The 16,713-nt window shown below is 44.2% G+C and overlaps 1 protein-coding gene across 1 annotated transcript in view; it reads right to left on the bottom strand.

The window, feature by feature from the left end:
- Positions 1-251: 251 nt before the first annotated feature.
- The window catches only part of LOC123952716 (ras and EF-hand domain-containing protein), a 75,002-nt gene continuing 58,540 nt past the window's right edge, over positions 252-16,713 (bottom strand). The window contains exons 13-17 of the mRNA XM_046022064.1: positions 16,438-16,519; positions 15,084-15,198; positions 11,278-11,397; positions 7,828-7,904; positions 252-1,594 (exon numbers count right to left, since the gene is read on the bottom strand). Coding sequence (XP_045878020.1) covers positions 1,489-1,594; positions 7,828-7,904; positions 11,278-11,397; positions 15,084-15,198; positions 16,438-16,519 — 500 coding nt within the window. The 3' untranslated portion in view covers positions 252-1,488. The remainder of the gene's footprint in view (positions 1,595-7,827; positions 7,905-11,277; positions 11,398-15,083; positions 15,199-16,437; positions 16,520-16,713) is intronic.

Raw genomic sequence — 16,713 nt, 5'->3', positions numbered from 1 at the left:
ATTGGTTCAAGGCCACTGAGAACCCAAAGCCAAAAACCAAAAACCAGGCTTCTCTAGGGTCAGGTGTTGACTCCTTCAGCTGTTAGAGACCTTTCAGAGGGGAAATCTGGGAGGCACTGCAGGTTCTAGAAGGAGAGAAAGACCCACCACATTGTTGGTGAGGAGGAGTCACTAGTCATATTAAACAAAGGACTCTGACTTCCCATTCCTAAGGACAGCACCTCTTGTGAAGAGATGAGTTTCCAAAACTATACATTAACATTTCTTCACTGTTCATTATTTCAGGTAGTGAACGCTGGCCATGACAGAGTTCAGAGATTTGTACCATATTGGAGATTATGCTTGTAAATCATGGGAAGGTCTGAAACAATCATGCACATTTTCCTTGGGCAAAATGTTAAAGTGGTAGTGTTTTGTTTTTTTTTTAAATGAGGTATAAGTCGGTCCCATAAACTTTCCCCTTTTAACAATTCAGTGTTATTTCACGTATTTACCAAGTTAGCAGCCATTATCAAAGTATATATTCCAGAACATTCTCATTCCCCAAAGAAACCACATCCCCATTAGCAGTCACTCCAGTTCCTGTCTTTACCTAGCCATGGCCATGACTGGCTGGTATATATTTTTAAGTGAAGAGTGACAACCTTCCTGGGCATTGTACTTTTACCAGTATGTGGCCTCCTATGATTTTCATTAGAATTTTTAACATGAAACTTAAACCACAGAATTTGTGGAGATGTCAGTAACTTGTTTTTTTTTCCTAACTTTTTGTCACACAAATGTTTTTTCCTCTGTATATAAAAATAGATTTTTCTTTCTCTACTGAAGCCTACAACATTATTTTTTCTCAATTAAATTCTGTTGTTTCAGAAATGAGAAAAATCAATGCCCCAATATTTAAAAAGTCCGACTAGCCAGAGTCCTTACTAACTGTGTGTCATCGTGGTCTCCTTCCCACTCTTTACAGTGCACAGAATCTGAGAGGCCAAGGCCTACAAGGCCAAGCTGCTTGTTTTGCAGGTGAGGAAACAGATCTATCGTGGGCTGCTGACATGTCTGAGACCATAGGCTAGTTAACAGCAAAGCTAGGATGGTAATCCCCTTTGACTAGTATTCTAGTAACAGATATTTGAAAAAAAAATGTTGTTTTAGGTTATCTACAAAGTCAGCTACCACGTGAATTTATATCAGGAAGTTTCTTCTACACCTTTGATCTGAGCATATGATTTTTTTAACCATTTTTTACATGTTCTCTTTTGAGACTGTAAGGACAAGACAAGTACCTTCAACCACAGGGCCCCAATCATTCACTGAAACATAGCAAAAAGCCAGGGCTCCAGAAGGATCTAAGAGCACAGTTGCGAGGCCCACACTGTCAGCTTCCACCTGGCCGTGTCTGGAGGACACATGCCTCTGTGAGAAGCAAACAAGTCACAGACACCCAGAACTCTGGACCTGAAGACCTGACAGGCCAAGGATGTTTGGGATTTAACTACTGCAACAGTTCTTCATCTGCGTTGACTTTCTGGAACTGCTCCCGGTCAGATTGGTAATGGATTTGCTGTCATCTTCATCGGTCCTTTTTTTCACTTCCCTGGGGGAAGGGGGTAGGGGATAGAGGGAGAGAGAGACAGAGACAGAGAGAGAGAGAATGCATTACTGAGGTACAAAACTAAACCACAAATGGTTCTGTAGAAATAAAAACAAGACGGCTGAGCACTTGCTGTATGTCATCCGGACACCGTTCTCTCAAGGACCATGTGAATTTATTGGGCCCCATTTTATATGTGCGGAAGCAAAGGCAAAGAAAGGAAGGTGAAGCGATTTCCCTTCGGTCACGTGGCTGGAGAAGCCACAAAGCCGGGCCTGGAACCATGCCTGAACTCTGAGCACAACGCCATGCTCACGCATGCGAGAGGCAGGCACACACGAGACACACATGCACAGGAACACGCACACATACACGCATGCACACACACATACACACACACACACACACATGCATCCTACCACTGCTCTCTCCTGTGGTCTCACATGCTTTACAGTCTGCCACACGCACACCTCACTCCTTAGCACTCTGGAACCTGGCTTCCATCGCCTACTAGTAGTTGCTGACCTTAACAAAAGCAATGATGACTTCAAAACCACTCTTTCATTATACAGGATCATGGAGATAATGATGAATGCATAAAATCCAGGAAAAAAAAATCACCCTTCTGCCTCTTCCTAACTTTCCTTTAGAATTAACAGCTAGAGGCTACAATGACAAAAGATCTCTAAAATCTTGTGAAAACCTCCTACGGATAGTATCCTTCCAAGTGTGTTCCCAGGGATGCCTGTGAAACACGCAGACCCTGAATGGCACTCCTGACTGTGACAGCTCTTCCCCAGGAGGCCCCCAAACAATCCTACCTTCCCCACCAAGCCTGGGGAGCTCCCACCATGGGCTGTCCCTTGACAATACTGGCTCTGTGACTGCTTAGATCAACAGAATGCAGGGAAAATGGTGGGCTGGGACTCAAAGCCAAGCATTAATAAGGCCTAGCTGCTCTCAGCTGCCAGGGCTCCTCAGTGGAGAGGGCCAGCAGAGTGGCTAGGAGGACAAGGACCCTGGTGGCAGACACTCAGCCTCAGCTTTACCCCCACGGCCACCTGACCGCAAATGCATGAGACACCCCAACTAAGAACAGTAGAGGAAACTTCCAGCTGAGATCTGGTCATTTCAAGAAACTAAAAAGTGGTAGTTGTTTCAGGCAACCACGTTTTGGTTTATTACAGAGCAGCAGATAACTGAACCTACGAATAACATATTCCTAGTACAGCCTAAGAATAACATATTCCTAGTACAGCAACACTGTTCAATCAAAATATAATGCAATCCACATGTAATCTTAAATTTTTTAGTAGCCATATTAAAAGGTGTAAAAAACAGGTAAATTTAATTTTATTAATATATTTTAACTCAGTATAGTAAATATATTATCATTTTAGCATTTTATCAACAAAAATAATAATGAAGTATTTTATGATTTTTATACTGTCTTCAAAATCTAGTACATACTTAGTACCTACAGCACATCTCAATTTGGGTTCGCCACATTCAGGTGGCCCGTGGCAGCCAAATTGGTCAGCAGGACTCCAGAAGGTGCTGATATGTGTTAACTTTTGAAAACCACTATACTGAGTTGGAAAGAAGATATCTCAGGAGAAGGAAAAAAAAAAAAAAGAGGGAGGAATTAATTCTTGCTGAAGGCCAGCTAATAAACGCTACACTATATGTTTTCACATTTTTCTTATTTAATGCACATAAACAATCACACAACACAAACACACATGCATCCCTGACAGGTGACAGGTGAGCATTATTATCCTCACTTCACAGATGAGGAAACAAAGACCCAGGAGAAGAAGGAAGGTACACGATCCAACCTAGAACACGTTCCAGAACTGGAACGTGATACACGTGCATTGCTGAAGCAACAACACTTGTGGGAATCTGTTACAGCAACAACAGAGAACTAATACAACTTCCAACTGCATCATCTCAGACATTTGGTCATTCAACAAATGCTCAATTTATGCCAAATGCTGGGACCTTCTATTAGTGAGCGCTGAAGGAGACAGAGAAGGCTAAACAACTCATTCCCAGGTCCCGGGACCACTGCTAACACACATGCACGGTATACCAGTCGTGCTGGTCTGTGGGGAAGGAAGGCCTTGTGGAGATGGAGCTGTGTGGACATTTTGACACTGGAGGGACCTCTTGAAAGAACAGGAAGTGACCTTCGCTTAATGAGGAAAGGAGATTCTAGGTGCAAGGAGACATAAAAGAGCTTGGCCATAACTAGAATTAAGTTTGCTGTGTCTACAGATAATCATTCCTTTGAGAAGTAAGATTAAGAGATGCAACCAGAAAGGGGGTGAGGCCAGGCTGTGAGGGCTTGCACATGTTGGATACAGTCATGCCTTTAGAATTTCCTCTGGGTGGTGGTTGGGGATATGGTTATGAAATTTTAAAAAGAGGTGGAGGTTAAAAATATAGAAATTGGAAAAGTCGCCAGCTAGAGACAGTTCTAGAAGCCCTGGGGATGGATGACATTAGGCAGAGAGAGAATAAAGAAGAAGAGAATGTGGAATGCAATCCTGAGATTACCAACAGGGAAGCAACAAGCTGATGCGCCAGGGTGGTGGCAACAAGCCCCAGTGTTGCCACTTAGTAGCTGTGTCACTTTGCGCAGGCTGATTATGCATTCTAGTCCTCCACTTTCTTATCTGTGCAACGGGTATACTAATCATAGCGCCTTCACAAGACAACTCACATCTCTCCCTTCTAGGCGGTCTAATAGCCTCTATCAGCTACAATATTCTGACTCTCTGGTCAAATGTTTTCTCTCTCTCTCTTTCTCTCTTTTTTTCCCCTCTCATTACACTGCATGGCCTGCAATTATTTATTTCCTCAATACCAGTACTGAACCATGTACGGGGCCTCCACAGACTGAGTACTCACAATAATGCAGACATTTTATTGAACCTGAAAGCGAGTATTAGGGAGGAAAAATACGTACCCACATGGTCCATCTGGCCTTTGGTTTCTCTAATCCACCATAAGTATAGGCATGTCCCTCCCACTTCAAGGAAATCAGACAGATATTCCAAACACTTACAATAGGTGTAAGCCTGGGAAAACTACACTCTCTCATAAAAACTACCACATGCTTGAAAACTGCATGTAAGGTGACTCTGTCTCATCGGCAGATTTCCTCCCAACAGGCTCAGCTCCTGGGCTGAATGGAAATATCAGCCTGAGCACTTAATGGGGTTTTTTTTTTTTTCTTTCAAATCTCAGACCATTGATCAATTAAACACTTTGGAACTTGAATCTACTGCAAAATGTACAAAGCTTGTGGTCTGGTGCTGGCAAGTTCACTTGCCAATGGACAATGATTGTGATAAATGTCCTGTCAGCATTGGAGGAAACTGCATTTCTAGGAAACACTTTTCCTGGGATTGAGAGATTTCCAGAAAAAAACAATACTAGTAGTTCAGGGTGTTAACCAAACATTCATGGCCTCCCCTCAAAACAGAATTCTGTTTCAGACAGTGCAAATCCATAAACTCGTCTAGCTCAGTTTTATGACATGAGGCAGCATGAAAGCGGCCACGATGGTAACTGTCCTGCAAGATCTAAATTAAGAATGTAACATATTTTACATTATATGTAACTTTCTAAAAGATGTAAAACCCTTTCTTTTAGATGATTTTATTGATTTGAGAGAGAGAGATAGCAAGAGAGAGAGCGTGAGCAGTGGGGAGAGGGAGAAGCAGACTCCCTGCTAAGCAGGGAACTCCATGTGGGACTCGATCCCAGGACTCTTGGATCATGACCTGAGCTGAAGGCAGACCCTCAATGGACTGAGCCACCCAGGTGCCTCAGGATGTAAAACTTTAAAAACGATCATTTCACCAGTGGCAACTCTACCATTTCCATGTAAGACTTAGGCACTTTAATAAGCAAATCTGAAGGCAGGATATAAAGCAAATTAAAATTTTTAAATATTTGCTTTACGTATAATTTTCATATTTAACACATCACTAACATAATGAAACCAGGGACCTCACACCAGGCCATAATGCAACAACAACAATAAAATAACTCCCTGGTGAGTGATTCCCAAGGAGGGACCTCGTGATCAAAAGGTCTCTGCGCACAGGTGTGCCGGGTAAGAAAGCACGAGGCTGTGTGGTGGCTGCAGAGAAAGCACAGGCGGCTCACAGCCTCGCCCACCATCGTGATACAATAAAGAGCATCGATGCGGCAATCTGGGTGTGACTGTGGCAATCTGGAGTCACTTTAACTGTAATATGATCCTGTAAGACAATGAACTCAGCAGGAAGTAGCGACCAGTATTCCATGGCATACCGGCGGTTCTGTGTAAAACCACAGACTGGCAGAATCAGAGACGACCTGGGGGGTCGCTTCTCCAGCCCCCTCCCTCATTTTACAGACTAGAGATGCCAAGAGGGAGGAGGGACTCATCTGACTCCACAGCTGTTTGAGGGGAGATTTAAAACATACTTTGAGCCTCCTGCACCGTGGTCCTCCATTAAGTGGGGCTGGAGACAACAGCCTGGCAGGAGGCCTGCACACATCATCCTTCTCTGCTGGGCCCAGCAATAGGTCAGCACCCCGTTGCCAAAGCTAGGGGCCCCACCCCTGCCCGCTGTGGTTCAGCTTTGGGCCCAGCGATGCTCTAAAGATCTGCAGGTCCTCCGCAAAACCCCTAGCCTGGCAAGCAGAGCACTTCCACCCAGGAATCCCCGGGGAATGTTGTAGTGAAGTGCCAGCACGAACACCTGAGAAAGGACCAACACCTACCAGTTCAGCAGTGAGTCCACCGTCAGTGCATCTCACCCAGTCCCCCCCCCCCGCCCCGCCCCCACCGTCTGTACTGAATGAGCCTTCCTTGGTCAGCGGCCCCTTCACACCCACAGGTACATGGACTCCATTATTTCACCCAGCTTAGTTTTACCTGGACTCTTGTTTGACAAATGTGGTATGAGCCCATGATTCTCCTATTAATCACAGGCAGAAAACCATATCATTCCCTTGAATCTACACAGGCTTAAATGTTTGCCTTTCTTCCACCCGATCTAGGTCACACCCAGAGTTAGCACTGTCTTTGCTTCACACCAAGATGATTTCCAGCATGGTGCAGGCAGGTGGCTCTCTCTCAGTCTGATATCAAAGGAGATAATGTTGAAAGACTCAGTTCAAGCCCAAGGTATCTGCCAAGGCCTGCCACAGACTAATGCCAAGCAGACCATTTACAGTCCTGGGGCCCATTTCCTGCTTTTCTCAAGTGAGGGCAAGGATCTTGCCCAAAGCCCCAGTCTAAGCAGCTGGTAAGCATTATCAACACCGAGTCATCAATAGAAAAGCAGCACTGGAACACTGCGATGTGTTTTACTTGTCACTGGATAGGAGCAGAAGAAGCCATCTATCATACTAAAGCTAAGATTCTTATAAAATTTCACATCTGATCAGAAAAAAACCTACACACCCCAAATTATGGCTTCGCTTCATCAGCAATTAAAGATCACTGGCCTGATTTTGTTCATGCTCATTTTCTTTTTTTCCTTTCTTTTTTCTTTTGGATATTTAATCTCTTCAGGACAGTAAAGAATCATCTTTTCATTTGTGACAGAAAACCAGGCAGAAGACATAAATCTAAAAGATAATGTTATTTCTTAAAATTCAAATTTACTCTAAGGATTAAAAAACACTCACATTTATATACAAGTTCCTCAAGGATGTAATTTTCATTCTAATCCACATCCCAAAATGTTATTTATTATTAACACCACTGCCTGAGCTTAATAATTACCTGAGTAATTATTTTAATAAAGTGCTTCCAACTAGCATGATACACAATTTGTGAGTTGCTTTTTTTCTCCTTTATCCCAGAAAATGTCATAATAGGTAGCTAATTTCATAATAGTCTCTTGTGTTTAAAATCTGGTTCCTGGAAATGATTCATACAAGTCAACTATTAGCTTTGCGGTGACATTTTGCAGAAATGTCAGCGACACCTCAGATGCACCTGCTTTGTTTGGCAGTAAAGGTATTTTGCCAACGTTCACAGTGAATAAGCAGCACTACCAGTTTTTCTAAAATCCGTGTTCAATTGTTTCTCTAACCACCACTGAAATACGAGACAGTGTTTTCCAATGTATATTCACATTATGGTCCAGAAATCGGGCATATGCACCAACTACGTGAAAATACAATCCTGCATTCAGTTTTCCAAATATAAGACAACATTTTACCGAGCAAGATGGAGAACAGCTTCCACTATATTCGAGCCGTCTTTGGCGCTGGTTTCACAGAATAATGCCCCATAGGTCTGTAGAAAAGAAATAAACACAATTAAACGAAGCCTTTACTTAAGACTCCTGGAATTTTAGCTTTTGAAAACAACAAATAAAACAAACATATTCTCCTGTTGAGTATTCTAACAGCTAAGAAATAGTATTCATGGTTTTGATGCTTTAAAAATAGTGAATTTGGGTCTAGTTATTCCAGACACAACAGCTCCGAGTCAGGGGACTTTTTATTTTGCCTTAAAAACAAGCACATTAGCAAGACAGGAAACAACGTGTGTTGGAGAGGATGTGGAGAAAGGGGAACCCTCTTACACTGTTGGTGGGAATGCAAGTTAGTGCAGCCACTTTGGAGAACAGTGTGGAGATTCCTCAAGAAATTAAGAATAGAGCTTCCCTATGACCCTGCAATTGCACTGCTGGGTATTTACCCCAAAGATACAGATGTAGTGAAAAGAAGGGCCATTTGTACCCCAATGTTTATTGCAGCAATGGTTACGGTCGCCAAACTGTGGAAAGAACCAAGATGCCCTTCAATGGATGAATGGATAAGGAAGATGTGGTCCATATACACAATGGAGTATTATGCCTCCATCAGAAAGGACGAATACCCAACTTTTGTAGCAACATGGACGGGACTGGAAGAGATTATGCTGAGCGAAATAAGTCAAGCAGAGAGAGTCAAGTATCATATGGTCTCACTTATTTGTAGAGCATAACAAATAACATGGAGGACATGGGGAGATGGAGAGGAGAGGGAGTTGAGGGAAACTGGAAGGGGAGATGAACCATGAGAGACTATGGACTCTGAAAAACAACCAGAGGGTTATGAAGGGGCGGCGGGGGGCGGGGGGATGGGGGGTGGGAGGTTGAGGAACCAGGTGTTGGGTAATAGGGAGGGCATGTACTGCATGGAGCACTGGGTGTGATGCCAAAACAATGAACACTGTTATGCTGTAAATAAACAAATAAAAATAAATAATAAAAAAAAAAAAACAAAAAAAACAAGCACAATACACCATTTCATGTTTTAAGGTTCTTATTCTCCACGGTCCTACCAGTTGCTACAAACATTCTCTATCGGATAATCTGAGAGAGGTAAAAATGGTAGCTTAAGGTAACCACTCACGAATTACATGTCCATCAAAAGTATGTCTCCTTTGGGCCGACAGCTAACTTGCATCTCTTCACACTGTCATCTTTGCCTTCAAGATTCAGGAACTTCCGTGTTGTTAAACCCAATGGACGCTGTCTAGGGCTCTATTATTCTATCTCCCAGTGGTTATGGGTATGACCACTGATCATATCACTCTCCTGCTTCACACCTTTCAGTGTTTCCCATTCCTCTTCAAGTAACGCTCAGATGCTTCCCCATCGCTGACAAGGCCTCCATGTAGTCCCAGCCCAACTCCTAGCTTTACCCACCACCCTCCTCCCTCGCTCTCAATGCTCTGGTTGCTCTAATCTTCCTTCCTTTTCTCCAATGTTCCAAATTCTCCCTTACCTCACTATCTTTGCACCTGTTGTTCCCATTACCTGGGTTATGCCCATCAACCCCCTTCTCCAGGCTGACTCCTACTTACTTTTTGAATTTTTCCATAATCCTCCCATGAAATCAAGTTTCAGTGTTGTCTAAGCCTCGCATGTCCCTGTCAGGTCTTGCTATTAGGAACCTCACAGCCCTCTGTGTTTTCTCTGTGCTGCACTTGCCACAATTGTAATTGATGAAAGTATTTTTGTGCATCTTTGCCTGGAGACAATGTCTTTTCAGGAAGGAGAATTGCAGGGGCCTTGGGCCTGAGTGTAGGTGACACAATTCTGTGTGGGATAAGGGGAGGATGTCATGGCTGCTCTGGAGCATGGAGAGAGAGAACAAAAGGAGGGGTTAAGAGTCGACAGTGGGACCTTTACCCATGAGCCTGGGGAAAATCTATAAAAATTCTACAATGAATGTGAATGAATTTCTAGTGGAAATGTGTAATTTCCAAGTTTTATGGCTAGGATGTTATGGGGTGACACGGAGAGTCTCTCCGAGGCTACAGGAGGGTAGGGGTCACAAGATGCGTAAGTGAGCAAACCTTGGGAACTCTGAAATCATGAGGGGATAAACCTGGCATGTGGTGGGGAATCACGTGCTCTCTAAGGGGGCGTGTGGGACAATGTGGCTCGTGTACTACATACATTTTCCGTGTATGCCCCAGAAATGAACTTCCTGAAGACACAGACTGTGTGTGCTCCAGTCTTTCCTCCACACACGATCAAGTGCATATGATTAAACATGTTGAATGAATCTCTTCTGTGCTTCGGTTCCTAGCTCTGATGTTTAGCATGTTTGGATCATAGTTTTAAAACTTAAAACAAGAAAGATTTTCCAATTTAAAACAGTGGCATTGACCCTTGTTTTTACAGTCCACGTGCCATACTACAGCACAGGCTGTCCATGGGCTGAAGCGGACCACAGAGGCAGCCGTATCAAATCAGACTGCAATGGCGTGGACTTAGCCACCCACAGGTGCCTCTGATGCCTTGTTTGGGAAAGACAGGTCCTAAGGGGGCCCTGGAGCAGCTTCACACACTGGTAATAACGGGAGATAAATGCTGCCCCCAGTAATAAACAGGATCGAAATGAGCCTCATGTTCTATACAAGCGCACAACCAAAAATAATTTTAGACTATTCAACTAAGCACAAATCTTAGAGAAAAAAAAACAACTTTCCAAATTCTTTTCCAGCTGGTAACACACTGCCCTTTGGCACAGTAACCTTCTGGAACTAAACCATGTTTTCTAAACAGGACACCCATTTTTTTCCTTGACGTGGATTCCAGAACTAGGAGGAGTCCAGGAACTGGCCGAGGGTCAGGAGGAAGGCAGGATACTTCTGGTTCCTTTGTCAACGTTCTTCAATGGGGAAAATTGCCCAAGTGATCATTTTACCTCCATGAGAGGTTTAATCCTTGGTACAATTACTTACATTCATTAAAATGCATGTGGCGAGGGTGGGGGTCGGGAGGGCACCTGGGTGGTGTAGTCAATTAAGTGTCTGCCTTTGCTCAGGTCCTGGGATCAAGTCCTATGTCAGGCTCCCTATTCAGTGGGGAGCCTGTTTCTCCCTCTTCCTCTGCCCCTCCACTCCCAACGCCTGCTCATACTCATGCCTGCTCTTTCTCTCTCTCTCTCAAATAAATAAATTTTAAAAAATAAAATAAAAATAAAAAAATAAAGGGCAGGGGGACACTGGGAGTTCTGCCTGAGTAAGAAGGCCAGTAGTCCCATCGAAAGGGGTGAAGGATTGTCAAAGAACCTTGTTAAGCGAACGTAGACAGGAGTGAAGGGTCGCCAACTGTAAAGCTCACGAATGGCTACGTCTATTCCAACAGCCCCACTTTCACCCTTACCATGGCCAGTTTTTCTCCCAAGTATCCTGGGACACACTTCTGCTCCTCTGCTGCGGCAGCATCACGGAGATCAGCCTTGTTTCCTACCAACATGATAGGAACACTCTCCTGGGTTGCATCCTGCCAGGGGAAAAATGCTGTGTGTTCATCAAACACTGAACAAGTTCCACTGACAACAGCAGCTTCCACTCTCCAAATGCCCCGTGGGTTCTGCATGACACAGAGAGCCAAATTTCTTTCCATCACCAAGTGAAAACACTGAACTTCCAAGAGGTTAAACAAGAATTTGCAAAGGCCAGGGCCATGGTGCAAATGCTCCCCATCACCTCTGCCACCATACGAACCAATATGAACTCAAGAGGCATGACCACAGAGCTATATTTGGCTGTGGCACCCACACACTTTTCTCTGACTTTCACTCCAAACGGTGCTCATAACAAGTCAACTTCATTATCTCAGGCACAAAATAAACAGGAAGATCCCTCAGCATAATGGGATAAAAACGGAACATGGGAGATCCACACTCACTGCAGTCTGGTTCACAACAAAAGGAAAATGTGAAGGTCCTAAAGGTTAACATTTTTCCTACGAGGAGTCAGTTACCGATCATTCGAAGGAATCGATCTAAGCTAATGCTCCCCAATCCACCTTTGCAGGTCCACGTGAAACGTGGGGAACAGAGCTGCATCCGAGGCCACCTCTCCCACCACCTGGCCGCTGTACCAGCTGTGGCCCAGAAATCAGGTGAAATGCTTCATGTTTCTGCCTCAGTTTCCCCACTGGTAAAATGAAGGGGTTAGTAAGGGCACATCGCACCTCAGCAGGCTCTAATGAGAACAGAGAAAGCTAGACTGACTGGCCCAGAAAAACAGGGTTCTTGTTCCCACGCAAGAGCAGCAGCAGCAGCCCTGACCGTGACCCTCTGCCAGGCCTCCAGGTACCAGTTGTGCTTTCGGTTTGGTGTTAACACCTGCCACGGGATCAAGAAATGAGCCTTGGGGGCGCCTGGGTGGCTCAGTGGGTTAAAGCCTCTGCTTTTGGCTCAGGTCATGATCCCAGGGTCCTGAGATTGAGCCCCACATCAGGCTCTCTGCTCAGCAGGGAGCCTGCTTCCCTTCCTCTCTCTCTACCTGCTTCTCTGCCTATTTGTGATCTCTGTCTGTCAAATAAATAAATAAAATCTTTAAAAAAAAAAGAAATGAGCGTTGAAAACAATGGTATTACATCTGATTTCCCTTCTCTTCAGACCATTCTCCTCCGACCAAGGACACCACAGTGTAGTAACAGTAGAAGGGAGAAGGGAATGGAGGGCCATCCCTGAAACTAGGTGCCCTGTCCATTGATGTGTTCATTAACCGTGTTCTTCTGCAAACAGTTCAGGTTCCAAGGGGGCAACTTTGGAAGCCGCTCAACAAATAGAACCCAAGCATCTAAGTGACTTTCCAAAGTTATGTCAGTAAATACGGGCAACTCCTTCCAGTCTTGTCTCGAACAGCACCTTCCAGGGAGGCTGCCCTGACCACACCATCAGGCCCTTTACTCTGCCTTCTTGTGTCCACAATATTTGTCATTCTCTATCATTCCATTAATTTTATTTACTTGTTTGTTGCTTATTATATTTCCCCTACTTGGATACAAGCTCCCCTACTGTGGGCACATTCCAGGCTCTGGAACCTGCACAAAGGAGGGACTCCAAAAATACTCCGGAATGTGAAAAAGTCAGTTAGAGATCTCACGTCTCAAGTGTCTCCTCAAGTCAAAGTTCACCCAAGCATTCAACCAATACATTACTCATGACAGGTAAGTAAATGGCCATCATTTAATTTTACCCATGATTTTATTGTGCAATTTTGTAACTCAGTGGTTTTTATCGAAATGGGTTAATTATTAATTCACCACTGACATTCCATTACCCTACAGCCCTTGGGCCTATCCCAACAATCATGCTGTCAGTTTCCACCTGTATCTTTAGTGGCCACATAAACTGTCCCCACAGAATGTCCTCCAATTAGAAAGGCTGAGCCATGGCAAAGGTTTGTCATGCCCTTTTTTCCCAAGGGTAGAAGTCAAAAATTAGCTAAGTAGTATCTAATTTTTCCCCGTGACAAATTCAATAGTTCATCTTGAATACAGTTTTTGTCCTTTTCAGACCCTGTGAAAGGTGATCCACAGAGTGGTAAAGGTCACTTACCACGTGTAGGTGATTAGCAAATGATGGCAAATGATGGGGGCCTGGCACACCATCTAAAGTGGTCACTAACGGCTATTTCAACACTGTGACTGACCTTGCCTTTGGGTCACCAGTCCTTGCTCATCATGCAAAGACTTAAAATGCAGACTACGTCCAAAAGTTTTAACAATAAAAAGTTTTGCTGTGGATTTTAAATTTTCTGTGGGTACCAGTCGATTAGGATGATGTTATTCTCTAGACTCATTGTTCTACCCCAGGGAGGTCGGTCTGTTCCCGTGAGCGGACACTTCTCCTCTGTGCATGGAACGTACCTCGGAACTCCACTCTGGACACCACAAGCTTCTTTTCTCAACCTGCTGCTTACTCTGGCTCTTTATCACAGCAGCAACCAGGGCTGACTCAGGAGATCCAAGGCCCCCTTCAACCCCTCCCCTCTAAATAACCACAAATCAGGGTCATACACTTTTTCCAACTCAGGTTTCTCATAAAAAACGAGAGTAACATTACGCTTCTTACTTCTTTCCTCAGATATGTTACAAAGATGTATATAACATGTGGAAATTTTCTGAAGTAAAAATGCTACATAAACATCAACACACTTGCATCATATTTATAATAATTTTAGGTCATGATATTTTGCTAGGACAAAATGTACATTTCTTTGTCATTTCTCAAATCACTTCTCCATTTAGAAAGAGAATATAATTTTATTTTCTTACAGGGTATAAAATAGGCCCAATGGAAGACTCTAGAAGCTAAGTTGATACACAGCAATCAGTTCTCTGTTTAGTCATCGCTGCACTGTTTAATGCCTGTTAAAAATTAGAGATAATACACTTAATTGAAAAATTCTATTAGCCACTAGTTTCTTTTTTTCCAAGAGAGTATATTGAACCACAGCTTGAACTGAATTTTATGTTAATTAATAACCCGCTGGCAGCACACTAAGTGAGGTCAAAATCATTTCCTACTTCTAGAAATTATTTACCATGAAATCAAAGGATATGAAAGCTCCTCAGATGAAAGACACTATCTCATTTAACAAAAAAGAGAAAAAAAAAGTGGCACAGTTGTCACCATGTTTAAGATACCACTTGGTTTTAAAAACAACAACAAAAAAACTTTTACTGATTTTTGAGACTCTAAAAAAAATTTAAAAACACTTGGTATTTCAGGGGCACCAAATTACCACCAGAATAAGGTTGAGGACACAGGTGCTAACGGAGCTGGGCCTTGCACGTGCTCATATCTGGCACACATGGGGGCCCCGCACACACCCAGTCACATACACACCACCCCAGGCATTAAGAGCTGCTGCTTCTCAGGTTGCCCACATTTGCAGTTACTTCCAAAGGGGTTCTGATTTTATCTGTAAGAAAACCAGAAGTTTTATTCCCAGAAGCTCACTTCAGTGGTATCCACGGCTCTGGGGAAACTCGCCCGGCTACCGAGGAAGAGACCAATACTGCCAAGCGCCATGAGACACTCCCCCTCTCACACCCAAGCAATGCTTTCTAATGGTGTGCACATCAACAAAGAAGAGAAATCGCGTCTTCTAAGATGGCCCATGACGCCCGTGTAGTTTTTTGTTTGTTTCTGTGTTTTGATATCTTACCTCGATCATGTCCACCCATTCTCGAACATTGAGAAAGCTCTTCTCGCATGTAACATCATACAACAGCAGAACGCCGTCTGCTCTTCTGAAGTAAGACTTGGCGATACTTCTAAACCTGGCAAAGAGGAAAGCGTGTAAATACCAGTTCTAATCAGTCTGTTGGTCAAGTGGTACCCCTTCTTCATCTCTTTCATTCTCACTTTTTTCTCCTTTTCTAGGATAAGCCTCCATTTAGAAGAATCTCATGGCAACCTGGCACTGGGACAGAGCCACCTCAGAGGGCTGGAACGACTCAGTGTAGGGAAACAGAATAATTTGGGGTATGATCTACGAGAGCCAAACAATTTCTCCAAGAATATCTATAAACCTAAAGTATAACCAGGACAAGGCTGAGAGTATAACTTCTAAAAATTTCAGCCCCTGCAACAAGCTCCTAATCCCATGTGTGGGACACAGGGAAGGAGGGAAGGAGAGGCCCGAGAGAGAAAACTGTGGTCTGGGGGGGTGGGGAGGGGTTACTGGGGGGGGCATGGAAGAGGGCCTAACGATGCAGAGTGCCACAGCATGCCAGCTTTACACACACGGCACGTGGGCCGGTTCGCTAGCACAAGAGCACACCCCTGCGCCTGCGTGTGTGTCCCAACTCTAAACTAACTGCAACACTTGATAGCGTCTTTAAAAAGGCCATGTCGACTACAAATGTTTAAATATTGAAAGTCTCAGTGTCCTAGAGAATGCGAGCTCCCTGCAAGCAGCTTTTGTGGATTTGTGTCTGTTTCCTGTTGAATCTTTGGAGCCTAAATGGTGCCTGGTACGGGCACATGTGTACACAGCCCATACTCACTAGCTGAGCAAGTGGGGAGATGCTATTTCCGAAGAGTAAGGCAGGATTAAAACCTACACTTGATCCTTCTGGTCATTGGCAACGCATGCAGAAGGCAAGGTCACCAGACACGAGTCTTCTACTTAGTTGGTGCCTCTGCCCTTGAATGGAGGGGAGCTGACAGATTCCCCTTTCGGTCTTTTATTGAGCCTGGCTAAGTGCCTCCTCACACCGACACTGCATTCCAGGAGTGCTGCCTCGCCTACGTTCTCTCGTTCGGAAAGGGCACTCTCCTTTTCCCAACGGAACAGCAGCTCAGAGGAAGCCTGAAGACTCCTACACACAACTGACAGGTAAATGAAGGAGGAAAGAATGTGGGGACATGCAAACATTCCCAATATCCTAATGCACTATGTAATTATACAGTGTATTATAATTGTAGGATTATGAGCATCAAAAACCACCAAGTGTCCCACAAGGCTTGTCCATGCAGACCAAAGGTGAGCCCACAGCGCTGTGGGAAGCACTTGCCTCTCCTGACCAGCCGTATCCCAGAGCTGCAGGACTGTGCGCTCTCCGTCCACAAGGAGAGTTTTCATCTGAAAATCGACTCCTGAAAGGGAATTACAAGACAACGTAGGGACCATGATGTAAACAATTTCACTGGTTTTGACTCTCAAGCCCTCTGTAGATAAGACAAAAGCGAATAAGTCAAAGCTCAATGAGGTAGAGAGGGATGAATGTAGCCTTCAAGGACAGCGACCTTCAAACACTATTACAAGTCAGAACACACATGTGCGCGGAGGC

Source organism: Meles meles, chromosome 11, assembly GCF_922984935.1.
Source record: "Meles meles chromosome 11, mMelMel3.1 paternal haplotype, whole genome shotgun sequence".
In the NCBI taxonomy this organism is placed as follows: Eukaryota; Metazoa; Chordata; class Mammalia; order Carnivora; family Mustelidae; genus Meles; species Meles meles.
This window is presented reverse-complemented; position numbering and strand designations above follow the sequence as displayed.